This window comes from Microcebus murinus, chromosome 12 (genome assembly GCF_040939455.1).
Source record: "Microcebus murinus isolate Inina chromosome 12, M.murinus_Inina_mat1.0, whole genome shotgun sequence".
Classification (NCBI taxonomy): Eukaryota; Metazoa; Chordata; class Mammalia; order Primates; family Cheirogaleidae; genus Microcebus; species Microcebus murinus.
Genome location: NC_134115.1, coordinates 92,949,363 through 92,966,917, shown reverse-complemented (window position 1 = coordinate 92,966,917; position 17,555 = coordinate 92,949,363). Strand labels below are relative to the sequence as shown.

General features: G+C 46.3%; 1 protein-coding gene across 3 annotated transcripts in view; it reads left to right on the top strand.

The window, feature by feature from the left end:
* CAMSAP1 (calmodulin regulated spectrin associated protein 1) overlaps positions 1-17,555 on the top strand; it is a 74,234-nt gene that overhangs the window by 33,522 nt on the left and 23,157 nt on the right. For all 3 annotated transcript variants that reach the window (XM_020289566.2, XM_020289567.2, XM_012782078.3), the window contains 3 exons: positions 2,317-2,458; positions 10,705-10,844; positions 10,940-11,036. In XM_020289566.2, the coding sequence (XP_020145155.1) occupies positions 2,317-2,458; positions 10,705-10,844; positions 10,940-11,036 (379 nt within the window). The remainder of the gene's footprint in view (positions 1-2,316; positions 2,459-10,704; positions 10,845-10,939; positions 11,037-17,555) is intronic.

Sequence of the window (17,555 nt, the reverse complement as noted above, 5' to 3'; positions counted from 1 at the left end):
GTTACTCTTTCTGTTTTGTTCTTCCTGGTGTTACCTTGCCTAACCATGGTATTTAGTGAAGTGTCCGTTAGTTACTGAACTGGGTGGTCCAGTTAGGGAGCTGGTACCTGGTGAGGGGCTGGGGCTGCAGAGAAGGGCTTGTGCTGGTGCTTGGAGTCCTCTGTTCTGGGTGTTGCTACCACTCTGTCACCTCTGCCTGCACGGTGTGGGGACAGGTCTGAGCTAGGTCAGTGCAAACACAGGATTTCTGGAGTTCAGTGTGGATTTTCACATAGAAAAGAAAGTTTAAAAACCTTAATTCTGGTTAGACATCACCTGGTGGCCCATTCTGGAAGCCGAGCAGTTTGTAACCCTGTCCACATGGAAAAATGCTCGGCATTCCAAGAGGCCTTTCCACAGAACTTTCGGAACACAGGTCGTTTTGCAGACGGTTTTATATGCACTCCTTTGATTGCCTGTGTCTTTTAGTTTCATTATTTGGGCCATATTTTTCTTAGAATTCTGTCATAAAGGAGACACCAATGGAGATGAGCTGGGAAGCGGGACTGTCTGAGCAGTAATAAATTCTGCTTCGCCGTGGAGAGATCATCTTGCTTGTCTTTGAAATGTATTAGTAAAAAAGAAGACGAAAGCATTTTTGATGAATGTTTAGGTCTTTTAACTTCTTGAATCATGGAGGATAAAGAGCTGCGTATTCAGACAGTGATGTGTTTTAGTCAGGGGCTCGCAGAATGCAGCCCCTGCAGAACGTCAGGTTTCAGGTGGAAGTTTTATAAAACCAGAAAAACGTGACCAAGAACAGTGACTCTTACAGTTTCTTGTATTAGGTAGTTGATAACTGCCCCACGGTGTTCAGTAAATAGGCCAGTGAGGATAAATTTAGAAAGGTCGATACAGATCGACAGATTCAGAGGTTTAACCTCATACCTTACAGTCTAGACGTTTACAGAAACTGATTTGCAAGGCACTTGTGCAAGCTACCTGGACCCTGGTAGTTCAGGGAGTGTTCTGCTTGATTTCAAACCCACACCATCCATCTGTAATCAAGACACCATTTGCTTTACCGCATGACTGTGGTCCATCCCCTGTGTCTGCTGTCTCCGTGGAAGCCTGGCCTGGCGCATGCTGTGGTGCACTGCATGCTGGAACCTGTGGACTTTGCACGCGTGGTACAGTATGAGGCGGGTCATGTGTCGTAGGATGTGCTGTGGGCTCTGAGAAACAAGTTAAAGTGTGTTGAGACAGATTTTATTGACATAAAAAGCCTTATTGCTAAATTTAAAAGAATGTGTTAGAAATGTTTCATGTGAAACATTAATCTTGGTTATTCTACATTATACCCTACACAATAATTTAGAACATAACTTGAAATTCCAGAGACAGGTTTTCTTCCAGGTGAGCTCATCAGCATAGCTCTCAGAAATCAAGCCTTTACTGTACACTGCTGGGCCTGCTCCTCTAGTTTGTGTTGTGTGTTTCTCTGCTGTGGAGAAAACGTGGATGGCGGAAATGCCATTCTTAAAGCTGTATTATGGATGTTAGTGCAGGGAGCCCGAGGGTACTGGAGGCTGTTAGGGAGCAGTGCCTGGGCCAGCGTCCTTCCCTCAGCAGCTGGTGTGTCTTGCGTTCCAGTAAACTGCCATGCCGCTGTGGGAGCAGATCCAAGGTGTGGTGGAGCTTAGAACACCACGCAGCGGCCTCCTTTAAATGCAGGAGTGCAGAGGCCTTTGTTTTAGAGCACCTTGCTTGATTTAGTTTCTTGTTGCATTTATTAGCGTGTCTATTTTTTGTATTACAAGAAATTTTGTCTACCTTGGTTTCTGAAATTTCTCAAACCATATATTAATGCTGTTTTGTATTTTTTTTAAATAGCTGAGTCCAATGATGATGATACTTAGAAAAGTTATAGTAACTTGGGTCTTCCAAGCATTAGGATGTTCACCATTTAACTTGTTTCTCATTATTTATGGTGTGTTGGCTTTGGTAGTGTAGACGTGCGTTCTCCTTCCTTGCCCACCTGTGCCGCATCCACCTCTAGTGGCAGTTAGGGTCGACTGGCCCTGGCTGTGTCTAGCAACTCACTGCTGTCACTGGAGGGACCGGTGTAGCCATAGAGCCCAGTTCCCTCGTTCTTGACATATATGTTCCAGGCAAAGTGTGTAATTCAGACGTTCTGGAATTTCGTGGAGGGTTGCAGTTGTTCTCCATGTGTCTAGTAGGTGCTGTGTCAGTTCTTGATCTAACCGGATGCCTGTAACATATATGGTAGTGAAGAGACATCACACGCAGAGACCGTTTTCCTTTTATCAACTACAGGTCCGCTATCGACGAGAGCACCTTTCCGCTAGGCAGTCACCCTACTTCCCGTTGCTGGAGGATTTGATGAGGGACGGCAGTGATGGCGCTGCTCTCTTAGCTGTGATTCACTATTACTGCCCCGAGCAGATGAAACTGGATGGTGAGTGAGCGCGTCCCCCACACAGCCCTGAAGGCTTAAAAGGAAATTAGAACATACGTTGATCCACATAGTAAAAAAACAAAAAGCCAAACAAACAGAAAGTACTACTGAATCCTTACTATCAATTGGGATATTAGCACACAGATGAAAGAGCTGGGGGATGATATGAGCGCACTTAAGCGGCATTTTGTCTGGTAAATTGTACTTCCAAAGTATTTGGGTAATGTTTTCTAAATTATTTATGACTTTATCTATGTCTCAGAAGGGTAGGAATTTTTAAATCTTCCTCTATTGATTTAAAACATCTAGAACTTAGTTTGGGGATGGGATAAATAATGCAAAATTCAATCTGTTTATAAACCATTTACCACGTGCTTATTATTGGTGATATTGATGACAATGCATCTCTTTCAGGTGCTCATAACCTAGTGTGAGGAGAGAAATGTGAATGGCAGTGGGTGTCTGGACAGGGGTGGTGGGAACACAAATTCTGATTTAGATTTTGCTAAGCACCCTTCTTTCTGAAGTGGGTAGACTTTTACAAGGCCAAGGGAGGATCCTCCAAGCTAATATCCCGTTTGAGAAACACTTGTGCCAGCCTTCAGGCACTGGTTAGATTGAGCTGTACCATCAACTTTCCTGGTTCTGAGGCTTCTGGACTTGGACTGAGCCAGGTTGCCAACCTCTCTAGTTCTCCAGCTTGCAGACGGTGTATCGTGGGACTTCTCTGTGTCCATGATGATAGGATCCAATTTCTCTAATAAATCTCCTCTCGTACATCTTCCTGGTTCTAGCTCCCTGGAGAGCCCTGACTAGTACACTCCCCCTCTCAAATCTTTAATGCCTAGAAACTAGAGTAGGAGCTTCTAACTATTTCATGGATTGTAAAGGAAATCACGGTGGGACTTGCTAGTGTGAGCTTCACCAGGGCAGGGGTTTTCTTTGTCTTGTTCACTGATGCATCCCAACCATCTGAAATAGGGTCTGGGATAAATTGGTGTTGAGTAGATAGATACTGAGTAAGTGAATGACATACTTTTAAGAACTTTCCAGGATACAGCTTGCAGTGATATGTAAAGGGAGATTTGTTGCCTCAAGTGTACATGCCAGAAAATAAAGAATTTAGAAATGAATGAACTAGGTTCATTTCAGTGCATTAGAAAAAGAACATAGAAAGTTGAAGGAAGAAAAATGAAGAGTAGTTTCCTGACCATTTCTCTAGTCAAAAGTCACTCCAGAACAAGGAGAATAAGCAGCTAAACTGCAAATTCCATCTTGGACAAAACCAGGATGTACCTGGAGCTGGAGCGACAGGTCTACTCATGGAGAAGTGGTGACTGTAAAGGAAGGAGGTCAAGCCAGGGCAGCGGCGGCTCACCCCATGGCACCCCTGGTGGCCACATGGCAGCACCAAGGACCATAGGGACAGTGATGCCTGGGGTGGGGGTGGGTTCCTCAAGAGCAGTGAGAGCCCAGGTGTGCTTTTCTGCTCCTTGCACACCCTCAGAAGGTGGGGGACACTCTTGGGGGACCCTCAGCCAGATAGGCTCTGGTCTCAGAGTCCAGGCAGAGAGGCATACTGGGATGAGATGAAAGGGCTTTTTTGTGTAAAATTCTTCATCCCGGAGGGTGAGAGAAGTTCTCTCGGTTTACCTTCCCCAAGAAGTCTCTGTCCCTGGTTGGCTCTGTGATGCTAACCTGCTCCACACACAAGACAGGGGAGGGTTCTTCTCTATAGTAATAAGCTTCGGGGACAAGGCCACAGCCACTGATGTCAGGCAGCCCTCTGTGAGATGGCTGGCCCCTGCTCAGTGCCCTCTTGCAGTGCCTGTGCCCTGCTGCCTCACTCTGGACTGCAGACGGCGCCAGAGAGCCCTGCTGTTTGAGGAAAGCCACTGACCTGAACGAGAACCAAAGTAGCAGAGACAGTGAGGGAGCAGGAGAGACGCCAGACAGGGTGGTGGGCCTCGGAGCGAGGACAGGGCTGTGGGGAAGAACCTCTGGAAGATGTACAAAATGATTAGACTCAGAAGAGCTCTTGGGAAGGAAACATTTGGTCACTGATATGTGACAATTCATTAATTTGCTAGATGACAGAATTGAAGAAATTTCCCTTAAAGTAGAACAAAAAGCAGAGGTGGGAAATAAAGGAGAGAGGTAGGAGAATCAGAAGATCAGCCTAGGCTGGAAGAAAAAGAACAGAGAAAACAGGACAGGAGAACTTAGCCCCAAGGGAAAAAAATGCAGAAAAACGTCCGCAGGACACTAGTGGCCAAATAGTGAGGACCCATGGGCGCCCAGCAGGGTTGCTGAAGCAGAGCCCCCACAGAGCGCATTGTGGTGAACTCCGCCCCTGCATAAGATGGGGTCCTGGGTGAGTGGAGGGACCCAGCAGGTCACACACAGGACAGGGAACCTGATGACACCAGGCCACAGTCCTCGAAGCAGGACAGCTGGGCCCAGCCGGGGAGAGTGGCTCCATCCAGGGTGCATGACCATCATGGTGGTAGGAGCCACCAGCCTTCCTGTGGATGGTCCTGGGAGTGCACTGGGACAAAGCCCAGGAGGGGCAGATGGGCCAGCTTGGTTAGGAGGCAGCAAAATTGGGGAAGAAATGAGGCAAGTATTGAATCCAGGAAACAGAGTTGCGCAAGGAGTCTGAGCAGAGACGCTGTGTAGCTCAGCTATGCAGCTGTGACGCAGTGGTGGGTAGAGACTGATGCTGGATTTGTCTCACATCCTGCTGTGTGACTGCAGGGGAGGGCCGTGGGGCACCTGGGCTGCGGCCATCGTCCACTGCAACAGCAGCAGGTCGCGGCCTGCTCCCAGTGACCACTAGGAGATGGGGAACAGTGTTCTCTGACCAAAGCGAGTGTCAGGCCACAGGCAGAAAGGGTCAAAGGAGTGGGATGGGCAGAGAACTGTTTTTCTTAAGCTTTTAAAAACACTGCTTGGCATTTTAAAGACTATGTACCTTGTTAAAATAAAAACTAATAAATTCTTGGTAAATTCAATATCAAAAATTAATAAAATAGAAAAAATGCAAAAGTTTTAGAGAATATGTAAAATTAAAGGCTAGTTTTAGTAAAGGATTAATAAAATAGATAATCTGGAAAGGTGGATCAGAAAAAGACAAAAATAAAGAATATAGTAAGAGGATATAAATACAAATCTAGTAGATACTAAAATAAAAGTGCTGAGGCTGTTTCTGTGTTATATACATTTGGAATGTTAGATGGAATGGACGATTTTCTATTGAACCCAGAGAGATGAGAGCCCAGACAGGTGGACGCACAGCTATGACATAAGTGGGCGCAGGCGCAGCAGTCTCAAGGTTCCTCCGCACAGACTGGCATTATTGGCTCTTTCACCAGACTTTCACGAATGACAGCTCGTGTTATGTGAACTGTCCCAGAGAATAATGCCCCCTAGCTTTTTGTAAGACGGGATTATTCCTGACACCAAGAGTAGATTATGAGAAGGGAATTATAGGCCAGCTTTCCTTATAAGTATCTTTGGAAATCCTGTGCACAGTATTAAAAATCAAGAATTTAACCACTGAGCAGTGTCTATACAACCTCCTCCACAGGTGCGTGCAGAGAGAATCACTTGTGGAAAGTCATTTCCCGCTTGTGATGGCCGTTCTTGGCCTCGTAGTGACTTGATTGGACCCGATAGTCTTATTGACCCCAGCCTGCTGCACACGGTTCCAAGGGAGACCTTTGTGTCCTGACGCAGGTCCTCCGGAGCTGAGCAGGTGGTTGGGAGGAGGAGCCTGAGACACCCCAGAATCAGCTGATTTATGGTGTGTCTGCCCGTAATGCAGCCGGAACTGTGAAGTTCTTGGGAATAAGCACAACAAAAAACATTAAGAAAAATATGTAAATGTAAAAGATGTAAAAACTGTTTTAAAAATGTAAGAAAAAAATCATAAACTTTTCTATGATATTTCGAAGAAGACTTAAACAGTGTTCCCAGATGCCAAGAGTCGGTGTCATAAAAATTGTGATTTCTCTAGCTTGTTCTGCAAATTTGTTACCAGTCCCATAAATACTTTTATTTTCACAGAAATTGACCTGGCAACTGGAAAACTCATATGGTTGAGTAAGGGCCAAAAGAACAAGGTTAATGTGTTGTAACATTTTATTTTGATACAAATTTAAATTTATAGGAGTTTGTTCAAGGAACATTCCTTTACATTTGTTACATTGTTCCACATTTGTTACGTTGTGCCACATTTGTGGTGTCTCTTTGAGCCACCAGGGAATACTTTGGAGAGAGCAAAGGCATTCTCCTAACACAACAAAAACGGGAAGTTAACATTGGTACAGTAGTCCGCAGTCCCGTTCAGTTGGTCATTTGTCCCAATAATGTCCTTTCAGTCAGTCTAGCATCTCATCCTATTTTGTTGTCACGTCTGGTTTCCCAGCCTTTGTCTTTCTTGACCTTGATGTTTTTGAGGATTAAGGTGGGTGAGTTGGTCAGTTATCCCTGAATGGGGCTGTCTGATGTTTCCTTGTGATGTGTTCTGAGCGCATCATCTCGGGACAAATGTCGAGAAGTCCCAGTGTCATTGACACCAGCTTTGTTCAGTGGGTTAGGTGGCATGTGCTGGGTTTCTCCACTTTTAAGGTTACTGTTTTTTGGTTTATGATGAATTAGTAATGTGTGGGGAGAGGCTTTGGACAGTGTAAATGCCACATTTGCCATCAAGCTCTCACTGCTAGTGCTCTCATCCCCTGATGGTTTGTGACCTCAGTGATGTTTGTATTGCCAGCAAGCGTTCTCCTGCAGAAGAGTGCCCTCCCCGGCATGTGTTGGTGTGTGTCAGCATGGCCTCATGGGTTCTTATTAGTGGGTTATAGTCCATTTCTTTTATTATTTATTTTGTTACTTAGTATCCCAGATTTCAGCCAAGTTAATTTTGAAGAATGAAAAGATGAGGTATTTGCTGTACAAATACCAAGTTTTGTTTAACTTTACATTAGCTGAAACAGTGAGGTTTTGGCTTTGAGATAGTCATGTGGACCAGAAGAACCCATAGAACCAAGAAAAGAAACACTTGGCAGGGAACCTGGTCCTTTGAGGTGGCCTGGCAGCGCGGTGGGCAGCGCGGTGGGCAGCGGGAGATCCGGCTGGTCGGACGTCAGCAGGGACCACGAGAGGCTGCACCCCCCACGACACAGGAGTGAGGATGCGAACCTGAATGGCAAGATTTGAGAGTTTTGAGAAGAAAATATAGGAAAATACTTCAATATACTGATGTGTAGGGATGGATTACTTAAATTATAAAAAGGCACAAGTAAGAGAAAAGATTGTTACATTTAACCATATTAAAATTTAAAACTTTTCTGTGATGAAAGGACATAAAATTAAATGATAAACTATTTCCATGAGAGAGTATTTGCAACACCTTTAAACTGACAAAGGATTATCATACAATCCTTTTGAAATCACAGTACAGAAAGAAATCCTATAAATCAGGAAGAAAATGACAAACCACCCAGAGGCAAAGGAAGACCAGATTTCACTGAAGGAGTCGTCTTTAACGGCCAGTAAAGATGAAGGAATAAAACACCAGTAATCAAGGACTTGCTATTTCAAAAAGAGGTATTTCACACTCACTGAGTTGGCATAAATTAAAATGTAACACTGAGGTGGGGTGGGGAGTGGCGGCGTCCAGGCCCTGCCATGGAGAACAGCATCGTGAGTGCGGCAGAGGAGGGAGGGGCGCGTGGCTCACGGCCCAGCCAGTCCCTTCTCCGGGTATACTTGGGCACCACCCCGTCTGTGCACATGCAAGGAGCACGCACAAGCTTGCTTATTGCAGAATGTTTTATCATAGTAAAAAATTGTGAAATGCCACTTAGCTGTTACAATGAATGACAAATTACCCATGTCAGCATAGGTCTACTTAGAAACATAACATTGAGTTTTGGGGGGAAAACAGGCTGCACAAATGATAAGGCGTAGTTTTGATATCATTGACATAAAGTTAACAAAGCCAAGAGAATGCTGTTTGTGGACAGGTTACTGATGGATGCAGACGTGTGATAAAATGCTCTAGCAGAAACCAGAGGGTACTTGGCAGCTGTAGGACAATGGCTGCTCTTGGAGAGGGAGATGGGCTCCAGCTGTTGTATTTTATTTCTAAAACAAAACAAGATCTGGGCCAGGCATGGTGGCTCACGCCTGTAATCCTAGCACTCTGGGAGGCCGAGGCACGAGGATCGCTCGAGGTCAGGAGTTCGAGTACAGCCCGAGCAAGAGCGAGGCCCCTGTCTCTACTAAAAATAAAAAGAAATTAGCTAGACAACTAAAGGTATATAGAAAAAATCCGCTGGGCGTGGTGGCGCATGCCTATAGTCCCAGCTACTTGGGAGGTTGAGGCAGGAGGATTGCTTAAGCCCAGGAGTTTGAGGTTGCTGTGAGCTACGCTGACACCACCACACTCTAGCCTGGGAAACAGAGTGAGACTTTGTCTCCAAAAAAAAAAACACAAGATCTGAAACAGATAAGATATGTTATTATAATATTTCATAATCAGAATTTTAAAAAACATTTCTTACCAATATAAATGCATACAGTTACTCAACTTTTAACAGTTTTTTTCTTAGAAATGAAGTTTATTTAAATAAGTTATTCAGATTCTTTGGTTTTATTTTTATTTATTGATTGATTTTGAGACAGATCTCACTCTGTCCCCTCAAGTAGAGTTCAGTGGCATCAGCCTAGCTCACTGCAACCTCAAACTCCTGGGCTCAGCCTCCCAAGTTGCTGGGACTACAGGTGCGCACAACCACTGTCCGCTAATTTTCCTGTTTTTTGTTTGTTTGTTTGTTTTGTTTTTTTCCTAGTAGAGGCAGAGTTGGGGTCTTGCTCTTGCTCAGGCTGGTCTTGAGCTCCTGAGCTCAAGCAGTCCTCCAGCCTCCGCCTCCCAGAGTGTTAGGATTACAGGCATGAGTGGCCTTGGCCAGCCAGATCCCTTTGTTTTAATATGTGTATATATTTACAGGGAAAAATAAACTTAAGTCACTTCTACTTTAGTCTTTGCTATATCCTGCTGTTCTATCAGCTCTTGTGTGAGGGTAGCCTCCTACCCCGTACCTGGAGCACTTGGACTCAGGAGGTTGTGCACCGGCATATCCTCACTGAGATCTGCCACCCTGCAAAGCAGTGTGAAATGGAAAATTGTCTCACTCCAGATGCTGTTAATAGTTGCCAGTTGTCCCCCACCTCTTCAGGGATGGAGACTTGGGCTGTGTATAGTCACTTGATTTTTGCGATTAGTAACATACCTGTATTATCACTGAGTGGACTTGGATAAGCCTGACATTTTAAAATATATGCTTTTCCCTTCCCCCTGCTCTTTGCAAACAGGGAAATAACCTCATGCAGAGGGTTTCTGATACCTAAAAAATCTGGTTAAATGTTTGCTAGTTACATGCTTCAGGGCTCTTTTATAAACTAAAGTGTGATTGTTGTTATTCATTTTGGAAGCCCAGTCTTAAAATCTAAGTGAGCAGTCCCCAGTCTATTTGGTACCAGGAACCAGTTTCATGGAAGATAATTTTTCCCAGGGGGAGGGAGGTAGGGCACTGTTGCTGGGGACGGTTCCAGGATAAATCAAGCATATTACGTTTATTGTGTAGTATTTGCAGCCCCTCCCCAGCGCTATACCACTAGCATCGCTGCCTCAGCTCCATCAGATCATCAGCATTAGATTCTCGTGAGGAGCAGTTTACAGGAGGGTCCGTGCTCCTGTGAGAGTCTAATGCCGCTGCCGATCTGACAGCAGGCAGAGCTCAGGCGGGGATGTGAGGGTGGGAGCAGCTGTAGATACAAATCAAGCTTCCCCCGCTCAGCTGCCGCTCACCTCCTGCTGTGTGGCCAGGTTCCTAACAGGCACGGACCCTTCCTGCTCCTCAGTGCAGGGGTTTGGAACCGCAGGTCTCAGTGATTTCTGTCAGGCTTTATGGATGGATGTTCATCACCAAATTCAGACCTTAGAGTTTTCTTCACGTTTTTTTTTTTTTTGGTTTTTTTTTTTGAGCATTTTCCCTTTTATATTTAGTGTTACTTGTATACTTACTGTAATGTTTAAATCTCTTAATGTCGTTACCTTAAGTATCACCACTACCTTTCTATAAAATGTCTGTTGGTTCAGCATTTTATATCTCTGTACACACACAGTATTCCTGTGAAGCAGGATATCATCATAATCGGTTGTGATTTCTTTCTGTCAGACATATGCTTGAAGGAGGTGACGTCGATGGCCGACAGTCTGTACAACATCCGGCTCCTGAGAGAATTCTCCAATGAGTATCTTAACAAATGTTTTTATCTCACCTTGGAAGACATGCTGTATGCTCCCTTAGTGTTGAAGGTAATAATGAACTATTGAACACACAGTTTTAAAGCTGTGCGTGAATAAGCTACTTATCATGTCCTTGTTCTTTTTGTTTTTGTTTTTTCTTTTAGCCAAATGTTATGGTTTTTATTGCTGAGCTCTTCTGGTGGTTTGAGAACGTCAAACCAGACTTTGTCCAGCCCAGGGATGTTCAGGAGCTGAAAGATGGTGAGTGACGGACTTTCTATGAATTGATAGCAGATTTCTTGATAGAGTCTAATACAGTATTCAGGGAGCATTCTTAATTAGCTTCTTAGTATCTTGTTTGCTGCTTTTCACATTGTGGTCCATGTCGATGTCGCTCAGCTTCTTCAAACCGTGCAGTCCCCCAATCCCATAGAGTCAGAATCCAAGGGACGGGCCTGAGTAGTTTGAGAAAAGCTTTCTAGGTGATTCTGCTGAACTTCTGGGTCAGGAAGCACCGCTCTGCCCTGTTCCAGGATGGCTGCTCTCACCCTCCAGAATTCTTACTTTCCCTCTAAATCAATGCAAAAAAAAAAAAAAAAAAAAGTCTGTTTACCGCACAGTGAAATAATCTGCTAGCCTTGACAATCTAGAAAGCTTTAAGGAGATAATATAGGAGAATGTCTTCATGACCTTGGGTTAGGATATGATTTCTTATAAAGATATAAAAGTATTAGCCACAAAGGAGAAGACTGAAAATTCAGGCACATTAAAATTAAGACCTTCTTTCCATTGAAAGATGATGAAAAGAGTTTTAAAAAATCCCAACTAGGCGTAGAGGGGGAAAAGATACATGTGATGTATATAACAGGTAAATAACTAATATCCAGAATATATAAAGAGCTCATTCGTATAAATACGAAGAAAGAAAGACCAGTAGGAAAATGAGGAAAATAACAGGTGCTCCATGAAAATGGGACCCTGGATGCCCAATAAACTTATGGAAAGGGGCTCAGCCTCCCCAGTTGAGGGTTTGCCAGTTAAAACAAAGTGATGTGCACCCGGCTCCCAACTCTCGGTGGTTCAGTAAGGACTTTTGACTTTATGATGGTACAAAAGTGATGTGCATTCAGTACCAAGTAACCTTTCTTTTTCATTTCAGTGTTCCATGAATTATACGAGATATTTAACACTATCATACAGTAGGCTTTGTGTTAGTTAGATGTAGGAATGTAAGTGTTCTGAGCACATTTAAGGTACGCTAGGTTAAGCCATGTTGTTTGGTAGGTTAGGTGTGTTAAATGCATTTTTGGCCTGTGGTATTATTAACTAATGATGGTTTATCAGGAGCTAACTTTGGTACAGACGAGCATCTGTATATATTATAATTGTATATGTTATACAAGTTACACATACCCCCTGCAGGTCGGCAAAGGAGTGGTACCAGGTGTTGAGGATAAGCACCTTATACGCACACAGACACACACACACCCGCCAGGTGGGCAAGACAGGTGTTTAGGAAAGTGTCCAGGGAGGCAACTTTCACTGCTGCTGGCAAGAGTGTGAATTGGGGCAGGCTCTTTGGAAAACGTTTGACATTGCCCAGTGTTGCAGTTTGTCTGCCTTTGTCTTAGCAAACCCATCCTGTTGTGGACACCACGGGAGATGGGGGGCTTGTGTGCCAGGAGTCAGGGAGGGAGTGCTCAGAGCAGCTGTGCTCCTAGGGAGTGGCAAGGAAGAAGCCCCCGAGTGTCTGCAGTCAGTGGATACACAGGGCTGTTGTCCCATGGTGGGGTGCTGCACAGCACTGGAAACGCACGCCCTGCAGCTGCAGCCACAGGGCACACCTCAGTGATAAAGGCACCAGATATCACACAGGGTGTCTTTCTTTATAGAGAGCTGAAAAGTGGGCAGAACTCCACTGTATTTCCAAGGGGGAGAGATACATGTGTGTATGTATTGAGTGTGTGGAAGGCGTGATCAGTGGTGGGAGGAGGTTCTTTTGGGGGCACATGGGGGTTCCTGGTGGCCTGGTGATTTTCCCTTCTGGACCCGAGTGATAGTTAGGTGGACTTTACTTCATAATTATTTGTCAAGTTCTGTGTATATTTTTCTGCAGTTTCTGGGTGTATGTATAGTTTACAATAAGAAGGAATAAAGACAAAGTTTAGAAGACTGCTGGGTTAGCTTTTGCTGTCTGAGTGATCTTAAATCACCTCAGTTCCTCATGGATGGCCTAGAACTAATTGATCCCTGGACTAACTTTCTTTCCCAACTCTTCTTCCCTGGACACCTGTTCCATTTTATAGACAGAAACACTGTAGTCACTCTTAAACCTGCCTCCATTCCACTTCAGGTTAGCCCTACGTGCAGGCTTTGCCAGCTGCTGGTTTTATGGTGCTTTCCATCCTTCCTGCTCTTGGCTAGAATGTGCTCTCCCCGCTCTTCACCTTCACGCCTGCAGCAGCTCTGCCCACTCTGGCTTCTCCTGATGCCTCTGCGTGGCCTTTCTCTGCTGTCGTCAGGACACTCGCACTCAGGGACCTGGGAGGGCTCCTGTTGCTTAAGGGGTGATTGAGTCTGTTCTGCTTGGTGGGAGAGGCCTGTTGCGATTGGGCCAGCGTGCGAGTGCGGCTCTCATGCGCTCCTTCCCGCTTACTGGCCTGCCTCAGGTCCCTCTGCTGCTCCCCCGCCCCCCAGCCTCTCATCTCCTCCCTTACGTTAATTCGTTCAGCAAGGACTGAGAGCCAGCCCCTGGGGCTGGCTGACCTGTAAGTACTGATGTGAAACGCAGCTGGGTTAACTCAACCCTAGGATGGTTTGGTGTGTGCTGTGACAAACCTGTGGCCAAGGTGCCATAGACTGGTAGGAAGAGTTGGCTCCAAAGGAAGAGTGCTGTTTTCAGTCAAAGTGGGCCAGGGGGACTTGGAGGCAGTAGGAGGACTTGGGACGGCAGAGGGAACTGTGCATGTGGAGCTGCCAGAGCCAGAAAGGTCTCAGTGGTGGCCCCTTCTCTTGCGCACTGGTGCCTGGGAGCAAGGAGTTGGAAGTGCCAGGAAGCAGCTGTAGCTTACAGTTAGATCACTCTGGGATGTGACATAGCCAGCGAGTCCTGTGGTCATTCCCCTCCCCTCTGCTCGTCCTGGGCTATAGGTATGTCCCTGGACTGGCACAGTGTCATGTGGGACCCTGTGCAGTAGGTCCTACTCTGTCAGCCATTGGGCAGTCGTGCCAACTGGAGCCCTGTGGCCTGGAGGGCAAACACTCGGACACAGAGCATGGTCTGCTCTTGTCAGAACACATCTCTGGCCCTTCCCGGCTGCTGTCGGGTGGATGGTTGGTGGTCTTGAGGGCTGGTGCCACATTAGAGGTTGGCTTTGGTCTCTAGCAGCCTTGGCAGGCAGAGCCCTGCCCTTTATCTCCGTACTGTCTCCCTCCCTTCACACGTGTGCCCTCTTCCCATCACAAGAGTGGCTGACGGCAGAGTCTGTCTGCGTTCTGAACAGATCCACCTGTTAACCAGGTGTGGGCTTTGTCCTTTTCAATTCTCTGTTGGTGCTGCAGTGCTGGCTCAGGGGGCCTGGTCTGTGGGCTCCTGCAGCTGGTGCCCCTGGGCCTCTGCAAGCTCAGTCTCAAGCTGCCACGTCCATCTTGTGGGTGTGCTTGACCTTGTACCCTGGAGCAAGTGGCTGCTAGGACTCGATTCCTGATGGGCAGTTCTGGACGCATGGTAGTGGGTGTCCCGTGATCAAAGCACCTGGTCTCTGCCTGTGCCCAGTGCATACCAGGGCCTGCTGTTTAAAGTGTGTGATCGTCCGTGGCTGCAGAGTCCCAGGATCCAGACTCCACGTGGCGTGTTATACCTGTAATACCACGGGGTCTGCTGAACTGTGTGGCCCGGAGGGCAGGGCTGCTCACACTGCAGCGGCACCTGCCGAGGCGCGCTTTGCTTCTCTGGGCCCCAGTCGAAGCCTTCCGGGCCACTTTGGCCAGAGCAGTATTCCCAGGTATCCCGTGCTACCTCCAAATCCCAGAGGCGTTGCAGCTGCTCTTCCTCCTTGTCAGTGAGAGGTCCAGGATGGAATAATGACCTGAGGTGTCCTGGGAATGTGGCTGGTGGTCCCTCTGGGACTGGGGAGTCATGGCCATGTGCTCTCACAGTAGCATTGCTGGTCTCAGAGACTGGGGCAGGCACTGTTGGGAGGAAACACTGACAAGAAGGATTCCAGGATAAAAGACAGTTCTGTGCATGCGAAGGGCACAGAGAGGGTTTACTAGATTCGGGGGCTCAATCCCCTGACTTCGTCAGGGAGGAAAGACAAGTAGGCTTGTGGGGTGGGGGTGGCAGGGGCCTGTGTTTATTATGCTTCTCTGCTGCTTGACGCCTCCTTCAGGAGTTTCTGCCTCTTGTCAGATAAGCTGCTTTCTGGGTATGTTGGATAGCAGAGGGCTTTAGTTTAAAATACCTTTTTATGTCACTAGGGTGTAATTTGGTTCCCTGGAGCATGGAATCCTGAATCCCTGTGGGACAGCTGCCCGTAGCACCTGGTCATCGTTCTTGGTTGCTTCTCATGAGACCGGTTGACCAGTGCCCTTGCTGCCACGGGGCCGTTTTGTCTGTGGGGAAGCCGTGCTCTTTCCAGTTTTCCATGACTCCCCTGGCCCCATGGCCGCCCCTCCAGCCCTGCAGTTCATTACAGTAATTACAGCCACCCTGGCCTCTCACCTGGGAAAGCCACCTCCCGTCCTCGTGGTGCCGTTGGTGATTACTGCCCCTGTGCCCGTTGCTCAGGCAGCCCTGGTGCTCAGAAGAGGCAGCTGGGGGGCTGCCCATTGCTGCTGCCCCTCAGACACGTGCTCCTGAGCACGTGGGCTCCGTGTGTTTGGGGTACCCCCACTCCTCTGAGTCCTTGCCTGTCCTCCACTGTCTATGGCAGTTCTGGTGGTTCCCCTTGCTTATTAGGAAGGCCCTTCCCATGAAAACAAGTGCGCTGTGAGCCTGGGCTCGTGCTGGGTGTTGAGTCTCGGGAGTGCTCACAGATCAGCACGGTCTCCCTTGCCCAGCACCCTGGTCCTGGCCTTCAGAGTCCAGGGCCACACACCCTCCCCTGGCTCTGCTGGGCCTGCTGGCTGCACACTGCAGCTCCTTGGAGGGGTTTGCTTCTCCTCCCAGGCACGGTTTTTGCTGGATGTCACCCTGGTTGTAGGCCCAGTGGCTGGGAGGGAAAATTAAAATTAAGATTAAAATTGTATGTATATAAGGTGTACAGCATAATGTTTTGATATTCATGTGCAGTATACCACAGTCAAGCTAATTAATTAATATCTTCACTGGGTTACCTCTGTGTGTGCACATGCTGAGAACACTTATGAGCTCTCTCAGCAAATTTCAAGTATATAATATAGTGTTATTAACTATAGTCCCTGTGCTGTCCTTCAGGTCCCAAGAACTTAACTGGTCTTATAACTGAAACTTTGTACTCTCTGACTAACATCTCCCTGTTCCCCAGCCCCTCCAGCCCTGGCAGCCGCCTTCTGTTCTCTGCTTCTCTGAGTGCTGCTTTTTAAGAGTCCACATATATGAGTGTGATCAAGCAGTGTTTTTCTTTCTGTGCCTGGCTTACTTGGCATAATGTCCTCCAGGTTCGTGTTGCCAAAAATGACAGGTTTTCCTCCTTTTTTAAGGTTTAATAATACTCCATTTTGCGTGTGTGTGCATCACAGTTTCTTTATCCGTCCATCATCTCCATGCAGGTTGATTCTGTACTGTGGCTGTTGAGAATGGTGCTGCAGTAAAACTTGGGAGCGTGGGTACTCTTAGCCTGCTTTCGTTTCCTTTGGGCATGTACCTAGAAGAGGGGTTGCTGGGTCATCTGGTAGTTCTATTTTTAATTTTTTGAGGAACCTCCATACTGTTTTCTATCATGAGTCTACAAATTTGCGTTCCGACCAACAGCGTACAAGGGTTCCTTTTTTTCCCACATCCTTACCAACACTTATTTCTTGTCTTCTTGATAATAGCCAACCGACAGGTGAGGGGATACTCTGTGGTTTTGTTTTGCATTTCCCTGATGATCAGTGATGTTGAGCAACTTTTCATATACCTATTGGCCATTTGTATGTCTTCTTTGGAACAATATTTATTTAATACCATAGACTACCTTTAAATCAGGTTATTTGTATTTTTGCTATTTAGTTGTTTGAGTTGCTTATATATTTTAGATATTAACCCTTGATCAGCAATATGGTTTGCAAATATTTTCTCCCAATCTGCTGCCTTTTCATTTTGTTGATTGCTGTGCATAACATTTTTAGTTCAAGGTAGTCCCATTTGTATATTTCTGCTTTTGTTCCATGTGCTTTTGGTGTAATATCCAAAAAAATCATTGCTGAAGCCAGTAAGGAGCCTGCACCGTTTGTTCTGAAAGTTTTGTGGTTTCAGGTCTTAGGTTAAAGTCTTTACTTCATCCTTTTTGAGTTGATTTTTGTGTACGGTGTGAAATAAACGTCCAGTTTCATTCTTCTGCATGTGGATTATACAGTTTTCTCAGTATTTATTGAAGAGACTATCTTTTCCTCATTGTGTGTTCTTGGTACCTTTTTGCACATCAGTTGGCTGTAAACGTGTGGATTTGCTTCCGGACTCTGTTCTGTTGTATGTTGGTCTGTGTCTGTTTTTGTTTTTTTTTTTTTTTTTTTTTGAGACAGAGTCTCGCTTTGTTGCCTAGGCTAGAGTGAGTGCCATGGCGTCAGCCTAGCTCACAGCAACCTCAAACTCCTGGG